The 22994-nt window shown below is 44.0% G+C and overlaps 1 protein-coding gene across 1 annotated transcript in view; it reads left to right on the top strand.

The window, feature by feature from the left end:
- abcc3 (ATP-binding cassette, sub-family C (CFTR/MRP), member 3) overlaps positions 1-22994 on the top strand; it is a 57475-nt gene that overhangs the window by 3875 nt on the left and 30606 nt on the right. Inside the window, 16 exon segments of the mRNA XM_061706178.1 lie at positions 6365-6541; positions 7071-7196; positions 8978-9115; positions 12081-12206; positions 12983-13044; positions 13556-13687; positions 15723-15968; positions 16946-17123; positions 17238-17330; positions 17332-17400; positions 19342-19434; positions 20030-20233; positions 21061-21207; positions 21390-21477; positions 21783-21849; positions 21941-22067. Coding sequence (XP_061562162.1) covers positions 6365-6541; positions 7071-7196; positions 8978-9115; positions 12081-12206; positions 12983-13044; positions 13556-13687; positions 15723-15968; positions 16946-17123; positions 17238-17330; positions 17332-17400; positions 19342-19434; positions 20030-20233; positions 21061-21207; positions 21390-21477; positions 21783-21849; positions 21941-22067 — 2073 coding nt within the window.

The raw sequence follows: 22994 nt of genomic DNA, 5'->3' as shown, positions 1-22994 counted from the left end.
CATACAGGTTTTGGAGCAACATATGCTGCCATCCAAGCAATGTCTTTTTCAGGGTTCCTGCTTATTTCAGCAAGAAAACGCCAAGCCACATTCTGCACGTCACAACAGCGTGGTTTCGTAGTAGAAGAGTTGCGAGTACCAGACTGGCCCGCCAGCAGTCCAGAACTGTCGCCCCTTGAAAATGTGTGGCGCATTATGAAGTGCAAAATACCTCAACTCAGTGGAATTGTTTTTCCAAATGTATTCCAAATTTGATCAATACTGTATACAATTTCTAATGTCCAAAAAGTACATAGGGTTGCTGATCCATTTATGATTTTTTCGCATTTCATGTCAAACTTGCCTGTGTGTGTGTTATGCCTGTAAAATGTGACATTATCATTTCACATGATGTACTTAACTTGTAATTGGTCAATTACAGTTTTTATGTGCTCTTCAAAAAACGCCCTAAATCAATCAAGACGTCATTTTGGTCACATGGTACAATATATTGTAAACGTGACATTTGTGACTTGAAAAGTTGGAAATCCAGTGACTCACAATCCAATGAGCGAGCCCCTCTTGAAGACAAACTGAAGAGCTTACAGGCACTTTGTAGTTTTAAAAAGGGTTAAGACTGTGCACCTGATTTTTCTTTGGCTGTGTATTACATCCAGGACTGGCTTGCTTTTGAGGACATCAGATCTAACTTAAATTTATTTGTCACTACTATTTTTGTCAACCATAAATGGAATCAAGGTGATCCCAGACAAACCAACTTGTGCTGATCAGGTTTTGGCACAACTCGGTCTTTGTTTTGGTGTTTGTAAAAGATGATGTATGTGCCCTACCCAAACGCTTTATGGGTAACTGTGTTTGAGAGGGAGAAGTGTCACATGGTAGAGGGACACAGCTGAACATGCTAGAGTTCTCTTTTTCTTGCATAGAGTTGCATTTTTGATGTGGAATTGAAACTGAAAGGGAAGCTAAATGAAGAACCGAGAATAGATCGGAAAGGATGTTTGGTGGGAAATCGTCTCCCGTCTCGTGCATTTAAAAAAAAAAAAAGTCATATATATATATATATATATATATATATATATATATTTTTTTTTTTTTGTTTGTTCACGAAATCATGTCATACAGTGATATACTATGCAAACCTTAAAATCCTTCCACTTTTAAATTGGTAATATCGGCGTAGGGAAACCTTGGTAGGTACATAAGTCTTCCCCAAAAAATGCTTGTCCCAGTGTTGTCCCAGAGTCACTGCCTCAGGATAAAAATAGCCGTATCGTGTCCATTTGTCAAAACTGCATTCTTAAAAAAAAAAAAAAAAGGTTTGCATGCAAGCACAAGAAAAAAGAATCCAATAAATGAGTCCATAATTTTAAATATTTCCATGGTGCATTTACAATAAATGGGCACAAATGTTAAACCCTTACTACTTAATTTGCTTAGTTGAGGCTTTGTGATTAAAAAATAAATAAATGTTATAATAAACCGTTTGTCACGTGTGGGGAGTAGCTGGACCCAAGAGCAGGCGGAGGCAGGTGTAAAACGATGAACAGTTTACTGAGGAACGGTTATGGAGGTGGTCCTGCATCCGTTGGCAGGCGGCGGCCCGGACAGGTGGCAGGCAGTGGACAGAAGAGGCGGCTGGCTCGGTGGCAGCAATGACGCGGGTCAGGAACACGGGGGAGCACTGAGAACGAGTAGACGCAAGGGAACGAGGAGTTAAGTGGCTCACTTGAGTAAGGTGGGCCGTGGCACCGCTAGGAAGAGGCTACAATAGTGCAAAGCGCCCTCCCGGCTCCAATAATGGAACTGCAGGGCAGTATAGGACACTTATCCTAGAAACATCTGTGATGCATTTGCTATAGTATAGTCAATGGTTTATCTGGCATTTAACTACTGAGTAAAGTTTCTAAAGGGTGGATGTAGAGGGCGAAGGCTGGATTTACACTGGATGGGTCAGTGACACAAATCAGACTTTTTTTTTTTTTTTTTTTTTTTTTTGCTCTCAAGTGGCACAATTTGGATATGCGTCATGGTAGCGGGTAATGAACAAAGGGCCCAGTGCACAGTATGCGTGCCTTAAATTGGTAAGCCAGGCTTAACGTCTTAGATGTCTTTATAAATTGATTTGGTAAATTGTGTGCTTGTGTTTTGTTTGTTCTCTCCAACTTTGGGTTGTTTTTGACTCGGGTTGCATCCTGTTCATTAGCTTAGGTGCTTAAAAGACATGTATTTTAGTTAAAGCAGACCCTGAGAAACTTTCAGTTTGTCCAGTTTTCTTCTTCTTCTTCTTCTTTCTTTTTTTTTTACAATGACAATGTTTGCACAGCACTCTCAGGAAACACAAGCACGCTTCCCTTTGGCAGGCTTCTGGGAGTTTCATACCAAAGTGGATTTATGGAGGGTGTCTTAAAAAAGATGAGTTAACCTGTAAAAAGTGTAAGGGCAATATGCGATTCGAGGTAGAATAAGACTTTTACTACTACTTTTACATTCCCCTTAAGTAAACGAACATTTTGAGCAGTTGAGAAATCTTATGTTTCTTTTACACTGGCCTTATGATAAGTCCATAATTAACACAGTTGCATGTTCCATGTTGTAGTGGAAGAGAAAACGTCCAGCGAAGCAATTCCTGTCCCCCTGCAGTCTTTACAGGGGTTTGCCTTTCATTCACTGCATTCCCTCAGCAACTTTTCAGTTTAACCGAGAACAGATGGGGAGTCTGTTGCAATATATGTAGCGAAGACGGGGATTACAGTGAGCAAATATCTGTGATTATAAATGTCTCGTATCCTTCATCCGAAAGTGTTCTATAGGGTTGAGGTCAGGACTGCGTAGGCCAGTCAAGTTCATCCGCATCAAACTCTCTCATCCATGTCGTGTCGAAATGGGAAGGGGCCATCTCCAAACTGTCCCCACAAAGTTGGAAATGGCCCAAGTATGAACCAATGAGCTGCAGTGTAAAAAAAAAAAAAAACTGAATGCTTCAGCATACCAAGAGATTTTGGATTACCCCTTCCTGTTCCAACATGTCTGTGCACCAGTGGACAAATAAGGTCCATAAAGACTTGAAGAGAATTTGGTATGGATGAACTTATCTGGCCTGCCCAGAGTTCTGCCTTCAACGTTATAGAACACCTTTGGGTCGATTTCAAGTGGACAGTGAGCCACGCCTTCTCGTCCAACATCGGTGTGTGACCTCACAAATATGCCCCTGGAAGAATGGGCGACAATTCCCATGAACTCACCCCTAAAGTCACGTTGGAATAGGAAGGGGCCATTTCCAAACAGTGACCACAAAGTTGGAAATGTCCAAAATATTAGCCCTTGAAACCAGTGATAGGAACTCTGAATGCTTCAGCGTACCAAGAGATTTTGAACAGTCAAACTGTTTGGAGATTACTCCTCCCTGTTCAAACATGTCTGTGTGCACCAATGCACAAAGCAAGGCCCATAAAGATCCATAAAGGTCCATAAAGACATGGATGAGAGAATTTGGTATGATTGAGCTTGACTAGCCTGCACAGTCCTGCCCTCAACTTTGGGTTGATTTCGAGTGGACAGTGAGGCAGGCCTTCTCGTCCAACATCACTGTGTGACCTCACAAATATGCTCCTAGAAAGAGTGGGCAACAATTCCCATAAACTCACTCCTAAACCTTGTTGAAAGCCTCCCACAAGACGTTGAAGCATCATATTAAACCATACGGATTTAGAATGGGATGTCACTTAAAATCATATGGGAGTCAAGGCAGGTGAGCAAATACTTTTTTTTAATAGTGTATTTCTGAAATGATCTGCTGTTGACATTTCAATTACAGTTGGGAGTGTTTTGTTTTGTGTGTGTTTGACAGCAGCATTATTATCGCGCTTTCATCGACTGTTAAAGCGTCCCGTGGTAATGATGACTCCCACAGTGACATGACTCTTTAGGGAAGCGGAGGGATATTTTCTGGAAAGGCTCAAATGCAATCGAGTTTTCATACCGCAGCATATAGCATGCTTTCATCATACTCCTTGCTAATCCATCCAAACCTGCTAGCGGATGGAGGTTTCATACCCGTTTATGTTGAGCTGTGGCCCACGGGGAAGTTGTCTTAACAATACATGTCGAAATACATTTGACTGAAATAGCCAAAGGCATTCGGGTCTGATGATATCCTTTTTCAATTTCAAGCACAGTTCGAGACAATATAGTAGTTCTCTACAACCTGTGCTACTTATACCTGTACTACGTAGACAAACAAACGTTATACAAAATGTGAGCAATCAAGTCCACAGAGAACCAACTCATCCACACTTTATCCAGTTACAAATACTGAAATTTAGATGATAAAACATTACAAATCATGCACTGAACTACAAATGGACAGCTAACGCAAACTATCCAGTGATTGTTTCAAATAAAAGAATTCATATCTAACCTGAGAGGGTCATCCATATTTGAAAAACCAAAGGTACGAACAGAGAAAAAAGTCCTTTCCTGTTTGTCAGCGGTGTGAAATCGAAGTTAAGAAATTTAGCAAAGAACTACGTAAGAATTGATGAATCTGGAAATATAATACAGTAAATTAAAATGTCCATACAAAAATAGAGGAAATAACTGTTTTTATTTTATTGTTATTATTTTTTTTTAAACCTAATCGACTGATGTTTTTATTTTTGGAAATATGAAAGGGGGCGGTACGGCAGATGACTGGTTAGCACGTCTGCCTCACAGTTCTGAGGACCGGGGTTCAAATCCCGGCCCCGCCTGTGTGGGGTTCGCATGTTCTGCCCGTGCCTGCGTGGCTTTTCTCCAGGTGCTCCGGTTTCCTCCCACATCCCCAAAACATGCACGATAGGTTCATTGAAGACTCTAAATTGCCCGTAGGTCTGAATGCGAGTTTGTTTCTATGTGCCCTGCGATTGGCTGGCGACCGGTTCAGGGTGTAACCCGCCTCTCCCCCGAAGATAGCCGGGATAGGCTCCAGCCCGCCCGCGACCCTCGTGAGGATAAGCAGAACGGAAGATAGATGAAGGAATGAATAAAAGGGGTGGGTCTACACTGTTTCGGTTTATCCGTACGGTCTTTTTTTAATCTCTCTTGTGTTGTTTGAGGAAAAAAAGATGAACAGAAGCAATGGTCTCAATACCCGGCAGCTAAAGTGATGACCTATCGCCCCATACGTGCCTCAGTTGATGGGAGCGGTGATACAGGGAGAGTGACCGGAGAGCGCCAGCTGTGTTTATCTTGCTTCGATCCGTGGGTGGGCCCGTGCGTTTGTCAGGCACCATGATAACCGACCGGCACGCATCGCTATATGATTCATGTGGCGTGTAGTTTTACCTCTGCATGTTACTTGGCTCCAATTGTTCTTGTGCTTCATCCACATAGAAAATAAGGGATTCACACAAGGTGGCATAACAAATGTACACAGCGCTTGAAGCTCGCCTTCAAAAAGAATCCTTTTTTTCGAGTCAATAAAAGCCAAACATTCCAGTGGAACCTCAGCCATTCTCAGACCTTGTTCAAGTGCGCCTCAGCAGTAAGAAGACGAGCATGCCTCCGACGACTAACGTTTTGTCTCGGACTTGAACCACGACCCTCCGATGATCGATCCAGCGACCGAGCTCTTACAGATGAGCGACTACACTCAAGTCTTAACTACAATGACAAGTCACACCTCCCGCTTCATAGCGTTCTTTGTTTATGTTAACCGTTGTTCCTCGTCAATTACGGGTAGTGCTTCTCACCCGTTTCTGTCATGTTTAATACCCCTGCGTGTAGAAGAACTGAAATTGTAATGCTAAAATCTAAATATCGTTGTTCTCCCTGAATTTACTCTTTTTAAAAGATTGAAAAAAAAATAGTCAAACAAGTCAAATGATAGCTATTTCCTTTCCTGGACAGATGTAACTAGTTTTCATAATTTGGTTTCCTATGCGGTCACTAATGGTGGAGTTGTGCATTGGCCTGACTTTGGTGCGTGCGGGCAGCGTGGGTTCAGTGACAGTGTGAATGTTCTGGGTGATAATTTCGAACCGTGCATTTAAAAAAAATAAAATAAAAATACTGTTATCATGGGGAGGTTTGGTCAAAAGCGTTCAAATTGTCGTCTTAACGGTTGATGACTTGAAAATGATGCTGACTAATTTGCATCGACTATTCAGGAGAATCAGAGAAGAATATCATTTTCATCCTAATTTAGAATGCGTTCTAAATTCTTATTATTCAGTTCAAACTGGTAATCACCATACCAATGGCTGATGTCGGTGTATCTGTGCTGGACTGTGAGATGGTATTAATGATGCTGTTAATATTTGTTAGATAAGAGATGCTGGTCCGCAAGCTCACGCCTTGTCCCTGTTTTTGCATGTTTCCGCAGGTAGCCAATCAGACGCTCCACACAGATCAGCCCGACCTGCCTTTGTGTTTCCAACTCACTGTCCTGTCGTGGCTGCCGTGCATTTACCTATGGACTGTCTCCCCTATCTACCTCTTCTACCTAAAGAAGAACAACAGAGGATACATCATGATGTCAATCATGAACCGATTCAAAACGGTGAGAGAGCCCGACTGGCCCACGGGAAGGAAGGGCTCCGACAATTGATTTCATCATATCCGACTCGTTGGTCCTACCAACGGGGCATCTCTTCGTGCTCCTCACGCAGCCATCGACTGTCCTTCACGGGTCGGCTGCAAGGGACCCTGTCAACCATCATTTTTACAGTACTCTTGTGCGTCGATGCGATGTAAAGCCTTCTGAAATAATCAAAGCACTAATGCAGCACTAGCAACAAAACAACACGTATGCTTTGTTGTTTTCTGTTGTTTATTCATCCTGGCACTAGTCATTTAGAACTACTGTATAAATGCTCGCCCGCGACCCCAGTGAGGATAAGCGGTACGAAAAATGGATGGATGGATGTATCAAGGCTTTCCACTTTAGACCGCCACTATAATGGCAATCCACAATGCAGTATAAATCCATACACTCCATAATGTTCAAAAGTCTTCCACATCCATCTATGTTGTAATTCATTTCTGTTATTCTGTCCCCTTTCCCCTCTTCCACTGGCTACCCTTCTCAGGTATTTGGCTTGCTGTTATGGTTTGTTTGCTGGACAGATCTCTTCTACACGTTCCATGAAACGCAGCAGGAAATCAGTCAACCGCCCATTTTCTTTATCACCCCGCTCATGCTTGGCATGACGATGGTAAGAAAGGACCGCAGTCCACTCATGGAAACACACGTGTGTGTGTGTGTGTGTGTGTGTGATTGAAATATAAGATTTACAGACCAAGAGTGCTCACAAAACCCATTTCGTGACTATATTTTTTTTATTCGACACAGTTCTAAAGGACCACTGCTATGTGGACTCAGTTGCTATGGAATCAAACCCAACTACAAAAGTCAGGCTTTTCAAAGAAAAGACAGATGAAGAGAGCATATCAGATGAGACGGTGTGAGGGCGTATCGTACAAAGTTACATGTGCATAAAGCATGTTGGGTTAAGTTAAATGCAGTCACAATACTAATGAATGTCATAAAGGTGATGTACAATTGGAGCCAAAATGACTTTATAGACGAAGGTCTAAATGCTTTGTCTAATGTTACTCAACACTTAAGCACGGCTCGAAGTTTACCGATTCCCCGTTGCCTGGGGCAACTCAAAAATATTCACGGGCAAGCGTATGAAAAAAAATATTGTTGTATGTACGGATGTCACAATATGGCAAGATGAAAAGTGCCTCAATATTGTCTCGGCATAAAATAATGAGCCATTGCGCTAAAAATGTAGATTTGTGCCGTCCTTACGAAGCCAAGCCGCTTAGCCAGGGTGCGACAGCGCTTCACTTCCTCATTTGAGTGTAAATGCACCCGATTGGATCCGTAAGCCATGTGACCATGTGTGTACGTCTAAAGAAATGCACTGATTGGCTGACTGACCTGCGTGACCGCAGCCTTGACAGGAGTGTGTTAGCGTTGCAACTTATTACCGCACGTGACGGTGGTCAATGGTGGTGTGCGATACTGCACATTTCGGTATCGATCCGATACCGAGTAACGCAGGTCCAGTATCGCCCATACCGATACGTTGCAAAAATTAAAAGATGCATAAATTGATAAATATCAATTAATGTTCATGACGTTGAAGTGTTTTTGTGATGTTTCATTTTTCATTATTAAATCTTTGAAACCCAGGAGAGAATTAAGCTGGTAAAGTCTGTAAATAGAACATACTTTATCATTCTAACTTTTTTTTTCCCAGAAGTAATACAACAATAACAAACGAAACACATTTGTCCCATCTTAAATAAAGTGCACAAAGCAATCGCGAAAAATAATGTTCAAATACTCCTTTACAAAATGTCATAAAAATATTCCTTCTGTGCACTCATTTTGTTTTTGAAAAACTATTGGCCTTTGGTAGAAAAATAAGCCACCCTGTGCAGAACAAATGATTTGTTTAAAACATTTTGTTGAAGAAACGTATTGTTTTTATAAAAAAAAAAAAAAAAAAAATGTCTTCGCGGTCCAATCAGCAATCAATTACAGACAAGCCTTCCTTTCATGTAAAACATTCTCATTTTGCGTGCTGAGTCCCAGTGACCTTAATTCAGCCCTGCATGGAAAACCATGACCTGCATAACTGAGATTCTTCAAGCCCAACCATTACTGCGTTATTTTGTTTACTGTAAGCTTTCATTATTTCCTTTCAGAAGTGTGCCAGTGTGTTTAACCAATGCAATTTTAATCAGAGATTTTGAATAAAGACACACGGTCTAAAGAAAAACCCAATCACGAGACGACCTCGTCATAGTTTGGCGCACACGCAGCACAAGTGTGTTTAATGCGACGGGAGCAGTCAGCATTCAGGCCCTGGTTTACCTCACATGACCTCAAATGTTCTGTCTCGGCTAATCCCGGGCAGTCTCTTCCCCTCCCCCGCCTCCAATTCCTTTTTGCTCCTACATAACCGTATATTCTCCTCAGCTGCTGGCCACATTTTTCATCCAGTGTGAGAGGCTACGTGGGGTCCAGTCCTCAGGGGTTCTCTTCATCTTCTGGTTCTTGTCTGTGCTGTGCGCCGTCGTGCCTTTCCGCTCCAAGATCCTGCAGGCATCCAGCGAGGTGAGAACATGTCTTCGACCTCAAGGAATTTTTCCCTCGTCGGTCATTGCTCTCATCTCAGCCCTTCACCACCCAACTACAAGTTTGTCCCCAAATTCCAAATGTTCTTCTCACTGTCATTTGCTATTGTTACACTACACTTCTGGATCACAACATACTCATCAACAATGTCATGCCTTGAGGAGGTACTAATAAAACTGTTTAATGTGGCAGGCGCACAGACATTAAGAAGTCTTGAACTGAGACTATTACTTTATTTTAAGAAGTATCTGAGTAAAAAAAAAATTAATAAAAACTATGAGGAGACGAGAGAAGTTATAATCTTTGCAGAATAAAGTCACTGCCTGTCAAAATTCCCCACAGGAACCAAAATGCAACCGCATACAGCCGCTATCTTTCTGTCACATAATCGTCAGTTAATATCGTTAAATAATTGTTGAAAACACAAGTCCACCAAGGGCAGCTATTAAAGCGAATAAGAAACATAATTCTTATTAACTACAAACATGTCACATGCTGTTCAGTAGGCTGATGTTGGTTGTACATCTGGGCACAAGATCTTGATGGTACCAGCTAGTATTCCGCTTGAAAAGGGTGACTGCCGAGTCATTCATTCTGCTTTCATCTTTATGACTCTCGTCATCGAAAAATGACAACTTAAAAAAAAAAAGTATGTCTGTTTTCTTGCAAACCTACCCCCCCCCCCCCCCCTAATGCCATTGTATTTATTTTCAGTGTACCCCTTAAAACTGCTTCGTAATATCGATACATACGACAATAACATCTTTCACGCAGGCCATGTAAGCAAGGCGTTTTTTCAAGGCCCACTGAACCTATGTGTAATATATCGTTGCAGGTTGGAGAGTTAAAGTGGATTATCCACTTTCTGACATAGTATCGGTAGAATAACGAAAACTGAACTTTTTTTTCCGCCTTAGTGGATGTTTTGCAAGGGTCAGCCCAGGCCACAGCTGAGCAAAGAGTGAAGAGGGAATACTTGGCCTGTCGTTTCTCGGGTACTTCTCGCAGCTCTCGTGCAAGTACAGCACACCCGCAGAGCTGTGATTTTCTGCAAATAATTCCTCAGGCAGGCGAGCGTTCACGTGTGTACTTGTTTACATGTTCACATAATGTGTAATCCTGTCGGAAGCACAGTCGTCTCGTATGGTGTAATGGTTACCGCGCTTACCTCACAGTCCGAAGAGCCAGGTTCAAATCTCCGTTTGAACATTTCTGTGTGTACTTTTCCTGGTCTTCCCATGTTTCCTCCTATACTTGAAAAACATACAGCAGCTGTTAGATTAATAGAAGACTCGAAATTGACCATGGGTCTGAATGGTCCTTTGCATTGTATACAGCAACTACTGCAAAGCATACAGTAATACTGTAAATATTTAAGTGAGTTGCAAGAGTATATTATACTACACCTGCCCTGTCACACGACAGCAAAGATAGTGTATTGATTAAAAAAATAAGAATAATAACTCGCCTAGGAGTAAATATCTGAATAAATAAGCTAACATTTAACAAATTGTGCTTTCCTATTCTATGATAATCATTTGAACATGTACCCGTATACAGGGGGCAGAGTTGGGAAAGTACATTTTCTACGCAAACTAGTTCAAAGTTCAGTTCATCGTTCCAAAAATGAACTAGTTCATATCGTTCCTTTATTTTCTTTCTTCTCAATATGTTCCCCTTAAAATACTGGCATTTAATTTGACCCGTTCAGTCCACGCTAGTAGCCCGCTGCAGCTTTCATCCTACAATCTCAAAAATGTGTTATTTGAATGGTCTTTTTTTAAATGAGGAATAAAAACAAAAACAGGACTTTTGTCCTTAATGTGCAACCAAAAACACGGAAAACAGTATGACAGGAACGATTGTGAAAGGACATTGATAACTTTGCATTCCTTGCAGCTCTGGCTGACCATCCATCCATTTTCTTGGCCGCCTATCCTGACCAGGGTCGCGGGTGTGCCGGAGCCTAAATCCCAGCTATCTTTGGGCGAGAGGCGGGGTACGCCCTGAACCGGTCGCCAGGCAATCGCAGGGCACATAGAAACAAACAACCATTCGCACCTACGGGCAATTTAGAGTCTTCAGCCGACCTACCACGCGTGTTTTGGGGATGCGGGAGGAAACCGGAGTGCCCGGAGAAAAGCCACGCAGGCGCGGGGAGAACATGCAAACTCCGCACGGGCGAGGCCGGATTTGAACCCCGGTCCTCGGAACTGTGAGGCAGATGTGCTAACCAGTCGTCCACTGTGCCATCGTCTGTCTGACTATATTAGCTAAATATGTTCTTTCGTCGATTGCTAGATTACAAAACGAATTCCATCTCATGACGGTGAGCGTATTTTTAAGTAAAGCATTCTGACAACTAGTATTTTTTTCTCATCAGCGTTTACAATGAGTAACCGCCGAAGAACACATTCACTCTTATTTATGCAGTGTCCCCGAACGCACCTCGCGTTCTCACGCAGCTGCGACGTGCCTGCCGAGAATGCCGACCGTGGCCGTACCGAAACGGTTGCCAAATTCCGCGTTCGTCCGCCGACATATGTAGGCTTGTAAATAGCGAGTTCAAACCGCTTTGTCCCGGAAGTCGCTAGCCAAACCCGCCACTCTTCAATCAAAGTGAAAAACCGTTCCTTGACGGCAAAATGAGCGCGTTCTCAATTGCGATCGTCAGGCAGAAATGGAAGAAGTTCAGTTCACCTTCACGCAAAATTGGAAGTCGTTCACGAACTTCATTCACTTGTTCATTGAACTCATCGTTCAAAGTTCCACTCTGTTGTTTTCTTGGTTCATGAGCAGCGCTTGACAGAATGTTCACGACCAAGATCCTCATTGCTTTAGTGACCTGAACTCAAGTCGTTTTTATGAAGGCCTTTCCTGCTCTGATTATAACCATCCCTACGTATTGGTCTTTGTGCTTCTGTTTTTTTGCTCCACATCTCAGGTTGAAGTTACTGACAAGCTGCGCTTCACCACGTTCTACTTCTACTTCGGCTTGGTGGTCTTGGAGCTGATCCTTTGCTGCTTCAATGAGAAACCTCCGCTCTTTTCCAATGTTGTCGCCGACCCCGTGAGTCATCCCTTGCAGTCTGCCCAGAAGTTATCTCTGCTCTGCATGTTAGAGCACGCATCGTATTTTGAAGGCCCAGAATGCTTTGAAGATTGTCTTTGCCTGGTAAATTGGGTCTCGCGTACAGAACTCGGTTGTTACTGACTGATCGGACCATAAGCATACAGGCAAAATGTCCAAAGAGCGGCTTCAGGACTACTCCGTGAACGTCGGCGAGTGTCCGCGCCGGAGCGCCGACTTTTATCTGATTGAACACCTCTGGAAAGATCTGAACGTGGCTGTGCGCCAACACGCCCTGTCCGACTTGAGGGAGGTTGAGAGGTGCCGCTCAGAGGAATTTGGGAAACCGTCCAAAGATAAGTTTGCCATGCTTATGGCATCGTATGAATCAACAGACTATTGGCCAAGCAATGCTAATACTTACACACTGTTCCTGCTTTGGGTGGGTTAGAGCCAGGATACAATCTGACGAGTTGCAACTGCAGCTTCAGTGAGTGTCCTCAACAAAAATGTTCTTAGACACTGGACAAAAATCCCAGAAAATGTGAAGATCATTTCAAATCATGCCTGGTGGAGACCTGAAGCTTCTACGGACGCATAGTCAAGTTGATATGTAGTCTTGCCTTTTTATGGTCATTTCAGCTTAGTCAGCATTGATTTAAATATTCAAAGCATAGGAGTCTTCGACTTCAGACCGAGATTTATATGCGCCTTGTAAAAATAGCCACTTGTGGTTATTCCACTCTTGTTTTCATTTAAATTGTTGCTCTGCGCAGAACGTCTGCCCTGAATCCACAGCTGGTTTTCTATCAAAGATGACGTTTTGGTGGTTCACAAGGTTGGTACCCATTGCTTAGTACGAAATGTCCACAAATATGCATGTTGGTGGGATTTTATTTATTTGAGAAGCATGAAAAGAAGCAGTACATTTTAGCCATATTACATTGGTTAACTAATGACAATAATTGTTCATTGTAATTTATTTGGTAATGTATCCTCACTTTCTTTTCTTTCATTTTTTCATAATTAATCAGAAGGTCATGACATTAGTTGGAATCCGTTTTTTTATGATGATGATGATGATGATGATTATTTTTTTAAGCACAGCGCCAGCTTTCTGTTTTCCATAAGTCAGTCTCCATTTGTTCTGGACATTCTATCAATCCAATTTCCAATGAAATCTGAGCCTGGAGTACAGAAATGGTGATTAGTGAGTTCCAGGAAACTCAATTAAGCTTTAGGGGAAGTCAGTCCAAACAAAATAAGATGGGGGGGGGGGGGGGGTTAAAGAACAAGATTATTATTGTTAAATTTGCTAATATAGGATTCTATATATTTTTTGTTCACAGTATGGCCATTAAAGGATACAAAATGCCCCTCGAGGCCAAGGACCTCTGGTCTCTGAACCAGCGTGATAGCGCCAAGGCAACGGTGCCAAAACTCCTCAAAGAGTGGGAGAAGGAGCAAGCCACAGCTAAGCGGTACTTTCCTAATTCGCCAAATATTGCGCATGTGATTTGATTTGATTTTTGTATTTTTGTATTTTTTTTAACATCATATGCAAAGACAGCAGATGACTGACGAAAAGGTGGTTATGACAGGAAACGTCCGAACTGACATAACAGGGTAATCGTAAATCATTTAGCTGGTCATGAATTCCCTTGGCTGCGATGGGCCGGCAACCAGTCGAGGGTGGGCCCCGCCTCCCGCCCCGTCATAGCTGGGATAGGCTCCAGCACTCCCGCGACCCTCGTGAGGAGAAGCGGCTCACAAAATGGATGGATGGAAAATTCCATTGGAACACCTGAAAGTTACATCTGTATTGTCGCTATGCTATGAGTGTGTCCCCGGACGAATGCGCAAAATACTTACTGCAATTTAGCTCGCACAATGTGACATATTAAACCTGTGACAAATTGCGATGGCTGATTTTGAAGCTTTCGATACCGCGCCTGAAAGGCGGGTGTATAACGACGATGGCCGCGGCATTGTGTTGGGGGAACGTTCAGTTTAGCGCTTTTTGATCTTAGTAAATCAGCCCCTAAGTGTGGGGGGGAAAAAAAGGAACCGAATGAAGCCGTAGCTACTGTATTTCAGAAAATGGGTCTGTGTTTGGCGTGTCCATGCACCACAAAAAAGGCTGTCAAAATATTTCAATAATTCTCGATCCTTGGGGAATTAGATAAAGGTATGACACGGGCATGTTTTATATTGTGGAAAAAAGGCATTTGATGTCTCCTTTTAAATAAAGATCAAAAAACTGCTTTTTCCCTTGGGATTACAGACAAAGATTTTTTAGTCTTCACATTTTTTTTAATCAAGACCAGCATACAAATTAAATGACATTCACATTACAAAGAGGAACACTGTAAATTCAATTTGAATAAAATGCATGTACAGTACTGTATTTCTGAAATGGGTATTTTCAAATCTGTAACATGACAGAGAATCTTGAAAGTGATTGAAAAGTACTTAAGAGTATGCGTTATGAGCCCCGTGCATCTTATGTAACAGCAGCAAGTATGGCAAGTGTAAGTATCGGCAAACACAAGACCCAACAAGTGTGGTGAACTCTGGGCTCCATCCGATTGCTTGCTTTCTTCCGCTGTGAGTTTCACTGCAAATTGTAAACGGATACATTGAAGCCCACTCGAGTTCCGGTCAACAAACCTGTCGGGTGGGTGGCCGGATGTTATCATACTTGTCCCGCAGATGATGTCATGGAGCTCTTTCAGGGATAGGGACTCCAGTATTCCTCGGGTTTACATGGCAGCGCCGTTATCCCGAAACAGTGCGCCGTGGGATTTTCGCCATTTGTTTTCTCCCTATTCCAGTCTGGCTGAATTATGTGATGGCCTATCATGGTATCTGTGACAGGCTGTGGGCGGCAAGGGCTGCCGGGTCCCAGGGGCTCAAAGGGGCTCTACGGTCCAGCACGTGGTCTACATGCCTTCCCTTTTTCCGGTCAAGGTCTGACACGTTTTTCGTGTTCTGCAACTCGGACGCGTTGCAGCACGGTTGTAACCTGTTTGCGTGCTGGAGCCCATCCCGGCTAACTTCGGGCGAGAGGCGGGGTGCACCCTGAAGCGGTCGCCAGCCAATCGCAAGGGCACGTAGAAACAAGCAACCAGTCACACGCGCATTCGCACCTACGGGCAATTTAGAGTCTTCAATCAACCGACCACGCATGTTTTTGGGATGTGGCAGGAAACCGGAGTACCCGGAAAAAAGCCACGCAGGCACAGGGAGAACATGTAAACTCCACGCAGCCGGGGGCCGGGATTTGAACCCCGGTCCTCAGAACTGTGAGGCGGATATGCGAACCAGTCATCCCACCGAATTGTGTTATTACTATTTGAATTATTACTATCTATTTAAGGTAGAATTCTAATATGCAGTAAATCATTTGCAGTTATCAGTGTTTGCTCATTTTCAAATACTCTCATACAATTAGGGAACTAAAACCCTTCGACTTTCCCCTGCAGCGATGTCCAATGAATGATGTCCTCTTTCTAGTGAACAGAATCCATCCAGTCAAGTTTTTTACTCCAAGCCTCCACCATCCACCACCAACCACGTAGGAGGTGAAAGTGGAACTAGCCCAGAAGAAGATGAAGTGCTGCTGTCCGGTCAGAAAGCTGTACCTCGCCAGCCATCGTTTTTACGTGCGCTCATCAAAGCCTTTGGACCCTACTTCCTGATTGGTTCAGCTTACAAGCTTCTGCAGGATGTCATCACATTTGTGAACCCTCAGCTTCTCCGGTGAATACTTACCTTTCCCTATTTTTAGGTACGGTACAGTCAACCCTCGCGTCATTGAGGTTTAGCATTTGAAAATTCAGTTATTTGTTTTTTCCTTTGGACAGTAGATTCCATTATTTGCTGAAAAACTCACCGATTCACTGTTTTTGTGCTCAGGCCATGGAAATATGGCTCGAATTGTTGGTCTTCACGGCCCCCCGTGAATAGCCCCAGACTCAAAAGGAAGAGCTGATCCGCCAGTACATCTTGTATTAGGAAACATGCCAACAATGATCTGCTTAATTTACGGATGTGAACCGTATTAAGCGACGGGGTGATGTTAGGGATCATGTCGCAACACAGAAGGAACTAACTTCAAATTCAGAAATGGCCAATAAAAGCAGAAAAATACGGTACTTCATATTTTCCTGGAGGATGCATTTAGGGTTAATAGTGAAAAGTGAAGTGAAACAGCGATTTTTAGTCAGAATGCGAGCGCTCAAAGAGGAGGATGCTATTCATGTGGCACCGCTTGACGCTGGCATCAGGCGCAGGTGCAGGCGGAGATGGGCCTGGCTCAACTTGGAGGCCAAAACTAAAACGCAAAGAAATGAGGCGATTTTCATTTTAGTCTTAAATTTGGACATCAACATGTACTCGAGCGGTGTAAATAAATGTTTTTCTGCATGAAGACAACGTGCTTATTTTGCCTTATTGTACTCTTCAGAGTCTCCCAGATTGCTTAATTTATGTTAAAATCCAAAAAGTACTAATTCCCTGCGGGATCCCCCCCCCAGACCCCCTACAATGTTTTTTTTTTTTTTTTTGGGGGGGGTCACCTTTTTCATGCCTCTGGTGTTCGCATGTCTGAGTTTTAATCGAGGTTTAAGCCCACACCACTTCAAGTGGAGAAAGAAACCCCGTTTGATAGCTGCCTGTCCACTGTTAAGGAAAGACTGTGTGTTTTTGTTGAGTGTCCATATTTGCCTTTCTTCCAGAATGTTGATCTCGTTCACAAAGCAAAAAGATGCCCCCGACTGGTGGGGTTACTCGCTGGCCTTCCTCATGTTCTTCACAGCTTTTTTGCAAACGCTCATCCTCCACCAGCACTTTCAGTATTGCTTCGTCACCGGCATGCATGTGCGCACCGCTCTCATCGGTGCCATCTACAGGAAGGTACATACGAAAGCACAGCTCTTCATCGTTCTTATTTCCAAAGTCTTGCTGTATACTGTATATGCGGTGTAATTTTGTGACAATGTGTTTGTTGTCTTTGTTTCTCGTCTGCAGTCGTTGGTAATAACTAACGCCGCCAAACGCTCATCCACGCTGGGGGAGGTGGTCAACCTGATGTCTGTGGATGCCCAGAGGTTCGTGGACCTGCACCACCTTCCTCAACATGCTGTGGTCTGCTCCTCTTCAGATTATGCTTACGCTGTATTTCCTCTGGCAGGTACATTTAAGATATTGCGGAGCAAAAGTGCAAAAACACTTGGTTTGTTCAGTCATCTTCTCAATGTTACCACTTTGAGTACAGGCATGGGTCATTGAACTCGCCATTGATAGCTTTCTGCCCTCCTTGCGGGTAGGGACACAAGCTCTTTGGAGAAATATACAGGCAAGGATTAACACCTTTCGAAACAAAATAAAAGGGGAACATGATTCTATTTATTTTATTTTTTTTCCCGCCGTTTGCATTACAATGGAACAGTTCCTCGCACCTGAGGCCCGTCCCGCCATCTTACATTGTCCTCTGGAAACCTGAAAATAGCTTGCCGATAAGCACGAACATTAAACGAAAAGAAAAAACTTTTTTCGGCCACTCTAGCTAATAATCGAATGAATACGTAGCCGTCCGTGCAACCACTTTAGATACAGCTCTACAGTCTTTCCATCCATCCATCCATTTTCTGCAGCGCTTAGGGTTGCGAATGAGCTGCAGCCTATCCCGGCGTGAGCCAGTGTACACCCTAAACTGGTTGCTAGCCAGTCACAGGGCACATACAGTACAGACAAACAATCATTCACACACACTTTTGCAGTACACCTAAGGACAATTTCTGGCTTCAAGAAACAGGTTTTTAGAATCTGGGAAGAAACCGAAGGAAGGCCGGGACCTGGACTAGAACCGCTCCACGGTGACGTTTTCAGACACGCGGACCTGAACCCCACTGAAAATATCTGGGGTGTGATCCAGAGGAAGATGTATGCTCATGCTCAGCTTCATGAATCCTAGCACCAGTAGTGGCATAAAGTCACCGAACAACAATGTGAAAGACTGGTGCAGAGCGTTTTTCATTTTCTGTAAAAAAAATAAAGAAAGAAAGAGAAATAAAACGCTAGGGCTGATCTAGCAAATATTTTTGTTTTCGAGTATCCTACTGAAAATTCTATCAAATCATTGAAAATTAGGATACACACCGTTTTTGCTTGGTTCAAGAGTAATCATGAATACAAAAGAGAAACCACGCCATTTCACGTCATAATGAACGACCAATTGGTTCCTTTTTTACATAATCGATCGTTTTTATTTGTTAAAGTCACATTGTGCACAGCAGCAAAGTGTGGGGCAATTTCAAACACAAATATAAATTCAATTTGAGTTTAAAATGTGCAATTCTTGTAAGTACCCAAAACATAAGGCACTAATTAAAGTGCAACTTCACTTCAGCAGCGAGCATTTTAGCATGCGACATAATGAAGACGTTTTGGAAGTGTTCAAACTAAAATGAGACGCTTCCAAAGGAAACCAACAAACAAACCAATACTTCCTTCATTTGACTTTGCCAAAACCCTCGTCTGTTTGGGTAAATGACCCATTTTACGCTTGAGTCCTCTCCGACCGCCTGTGGCACGCACGTTTCTCACCGACATGACTGAAAATGGAGCCACCTACGGATCAGATGGTAGCACACTGGCCGCTCGTCACACCGTTCCTGCGCAAAACGTACAAGTCGCGTTATGGTCGTCATTGTAATAAACGAGCCGCAAATTTGCCGGTTGTCATCATTCATGGCGACCTTGCTCTACGCGGGGCTAATGTAATGTAAGTCAAGGGCATAAATATGAATCTCGCCGACTTGCGCTACGTTCATTTGACCTTGTCTCGGGTCCTACGTGGCTACATACTTGGGCGGCTTCTGCGAAGAGCAAGGTCCGTGACGCAATGAGTAGACGTCGCGGTGCTCGCCTTGCTGTTCCGCATGAAATTTGGCAAGTATGCTGTCAGCAGTTTTATCGGATACAACAAAAATGTTTATTTGACTCAAACATGAAACTCTAAATAGCATAATTCGAGAAACGGATAACTTTGCGTATACTGTGCATGGCTTACTTTGCATCAGTGCTTAGACCTGGCGCGCATGTGCAATTATGTGTGTGTATTCTGTTACAGAATCTGGGCCCCTCGGTCCTGGCCGGAGTTGCTGTCATGATCCTGCTCATCCCATTTAATGCCGTTATTGCCATGAAAAGCCGCGCCTACCAGGTATTGACGGACACTTCATTCAGACCTTGTTGCAATGGAATTCTGCCTTTGTACTTTTCTTAAGACGCTGTCAAAGTGACCTCAAGGTCATTTTAATAAGATAAGGATAGCATTTTGTGAATTACAACTACTGCGGCACGGTGGACGACTGGGCAGCACATCTGCCCCACAGTTCTGAGGACCCTGGTTCAAATCCCGGCCCCGCCTGTGTGGAGTTTGCATGTTCTCCCCGTGCCTGCGTGGGTTTTCTCCGGGTTACTCCGGTTTCCGCCCACATCCCCAAAACATGCATGATAGCTTCACTGAAGACACTAAATTGCCCGTAGGTGCGAATGGTCGTTTGTTTGCACGTGCCCTGCGATTGGCTGGCGACCGATTCAGGGTGTAACCCGCCTCTCTCCCGAAGATAGCCGGGATAGGCTCCAGCACGCCTAGTGTGAGGAAAATGAATGAATGAATGAATGAATGAATGAATTCTAACCGCCTTTATCTCATTAAACATCCTCAATGCAAATGAAGACGACGATCAATTTGCTCGCAGTTGTTTCTCCCAGCATTTTCTCACGCTTATTTCGCATCCATTTTTGTCCCCCAGGTGGAGCAGATGCAGCACAAGGACAGTCGCATTAAACTCATGAATGAGATCCTTAACGGCATCAAAGTACTGAAGCTGTACGCTTGGGAGAACTCGTTCAAGGAAAAGGTGCTGGCCATCCGGCAGAAGGAGCTCAACGTGCTTAAGAAGGCGGCCTACTTGGGAGCGTTGTCAACCATGGCCTGGACCAGTGCCCCATTTATGGTATTTAAGATGCCTGGAAGCTGTTCTTTCACGGAGGCTTTGTGATTAATCTGTACTTACTGTACGATTACTTTGTCGACTCGTATTATCTTCTTTGGCCGGTTTAATGTAAAATCACATCCGCCAAACTTGAACATATACCAAATCTTTATGAACACAAAGCACTCATCGCAACATGACCCGATAGTTTGACGCCGGAAATGTCACAATAGTTTAAAAACGAGAGCCGGCACTCATGGCTCGAAGTTTGGCGTTCGATCATACGACACGGTACGTTATGAGAATAATCGGCCGCCGTCTTCAGGTACAGTCAATGGCTCGGTCGTAACCTCACTTAAGCATTCACGAGGTAAACTCCCGAAGGAAGCGTTAAAGTCGAATCGGTTCAATACTGTGTTTGAAAGTCGTTCGACCACAAATAATCATCCATCCGTCCGTTTTTTCTGTATCACTTTATTCCAGAAATGATCAGTTTGAACTATTTTTGTATGAGTGTGGTTAGTAATGTCTGACAGCGGAGCATCAAAAGCCATGTTCAGTTGATTGGTCTAAACAAATAAGGATGCAGTCGAAACAGCCACCTCACCAAGTTTTCGAGAAGATAATATTTACCCGGGCCACCGCAAAAGTTCACATTTTGGCTCAGGCCTTCCTGTGTGAAGTTTGCATGGTATTCCGGAAACATGCATGTTAGGTTAATTTGCTAAAATGGTTTGAACCTGTCTGTATATCCTATATGAATACTTTCTATCACCGTCTGCTGAAGATCAGGCTATTTGAACTCCGTGTTTACAGTCTCGCCAGCCCGTTTGTTGATGTGTCCGCAGGTCGCGCTGACAACATTTGCTGTGTATGTGATGGTGGATGAGAACAACATCCTGGACGCGGAGACGGCCTTTGTGTCACTCTCACTGTTTAACATTCTCCGTTTCCCTCTGAACATGCTTCCCCAAGTCATAAGCAGCCTCGTGCAGGTAGGCGCTTAGAGTCTCTTATCCCCCGTGTCTCTCTTCCTGTGTAAATAGAGCCTTCGTCTGCCAAGGACAAAGTGTTTCCAAATGTTTGTAAAAACGGGTAGTTTTGGAAATAATTACGTCAACGCACACCTAAAACGTGATGACCAGTTTCAAACACCAGTGTTTGTTCTGCATTACAGACGAGCGTCTCATTGAAGCGAATACAAAGTTTCTTGAGTCACGATGAGCTGGATCCAAATTCAGTGGACAGAAGGAACTCACCGTCAGGCAAGAACCAACACGGCGCAATGTACACGTCATCATGTCATACCCGCACATTTCGCTTGAAAAGATGACTCGTGCCTGACAATGAATGCATGCGTTGTTGATTGCGGCTCATGAATCCATTGTGTAAGAAGAATGCAGCGTCTCCTCCTTAGTCACTAGGTCCCGTTTGTACCTTTCACCCGATGATTTGGGCTGTGAAGAGGTTATTGATGTTTAAGAAGTGCTGAGTCATTCGCCAACTTGCCACCTCTCAAAATGTGTGTGTGTGTGTGTGTGTGTGTGTGTGTATATTTTTGGATTCATAGATTTTTCAGTCACAGTTGTCAATGGGAAATTCACCTGGGCTCAAGAAGACACCCCTGTTCTGCACAAGTAGGTCTTGTCGAGCCGCATGGACCGTGGCTTCTTTTTGTGGTTTTATTACCGAGGCTCGAGTGTCCGACTATTAATTGTGTTCTTTTAGCATTAACGTGTTGGTGCCCCAGGGCTCCCTGCTGGCAGTGGTGGGCCATGTCGGCTGTGGGAAATCCTCCCTCATTTCTGCCCTGCTGGGTGAAACGGAGAAACTTGAAGGAGATGTTTCAGTCCGGGTATGACTTCACTCAGTACCTTGTTTGAGCAAGCAAAGAGTCGTCGGTCTTGTTTTTCCACTATCGTTAATGCTGACAGCTTTTTCATTCCATTCATCGACCGTTCCGCCTCTCCTCACGCGGGTCGCGGGCGGGCGCGCTGGAGCCTATCGCAGTTATCTTCGGGCGAGAGGCGGGGTACCCCCCCGAACCGGTCGCCAGACAATCGCAGGCCACATACAAACAAGCAAGCATTCGCACTCACGTTCACACCTCCGGGCAATTTAGAGTCTTCAGTTAACCTACCACGCATGTTCTTGGGATGCGGGAGGAAAGCGGAGCGCCCGGAGAAAACCCACGCGGGCACGGGGAGAACATGCAAACTCCGCACAGGCGGGGTTGGGATTTGAACCCCGGTCCTCAGAACTGTGAGGCAAATGTGCTAACCAGTGTGACCACCGTGCCGCCTGCTAACAACTTCTCAGACATCTTTGCAACGGAAATGAACTAGCGAAAACGTTCTTCCTTTGGTACTTTTCCAACTGACATTTTTGAAATGATATCTTAGCCTTTCTGTTTCGGCTTATCCCTCTGCAGAGGTCGCCACAGCGAACCGTCCTCTTCCGTCTCTCCCTGTCATTTGTATGTCCAGCTGTCTGCTAGTCTTCTCTCACCACCATAAATCTCCTCTTTGGTCGTCCTTTTTGCCTCAGCTCTATTTCCGTCACCCTTCTACCGTTGTATACGATGTCCCTCTTCTGTATATGTCCGAACTTATCTGAGTGTGGCCTCTCCTCTTTCGGTTCGTCTGCGCCGTCCCGCCGATGAGCTCATTCGTCGATCCTGTCCATCCCCGTGACTGCTGTGAGAATCTCGTGTCTTTAATTGATATACCGCGGTCTAATTAAAGCTGGCAGTTTAACAGGGGTGTGTTCCTTTTCTCTATCC

This window comes from Phycodurus eques, chromosome 19 (assembly GCF_024500275.1).
Source record: "Phycodurus eques isolate BA_2022a chromosome 19, UOR_Pequ_1.1, whole genome shotgun sequence".
Taxonomy (NCBI): domain Eukaryota; kingdom Metazoa; phylum Chordata; class Actinopteri; order Syngnathiformes; family Syngnathidae; genus Phycodurus; species Phycodurus eques.
This window is presented reverse-complemented; position numbering and strand designations above follow the sequence as displayed.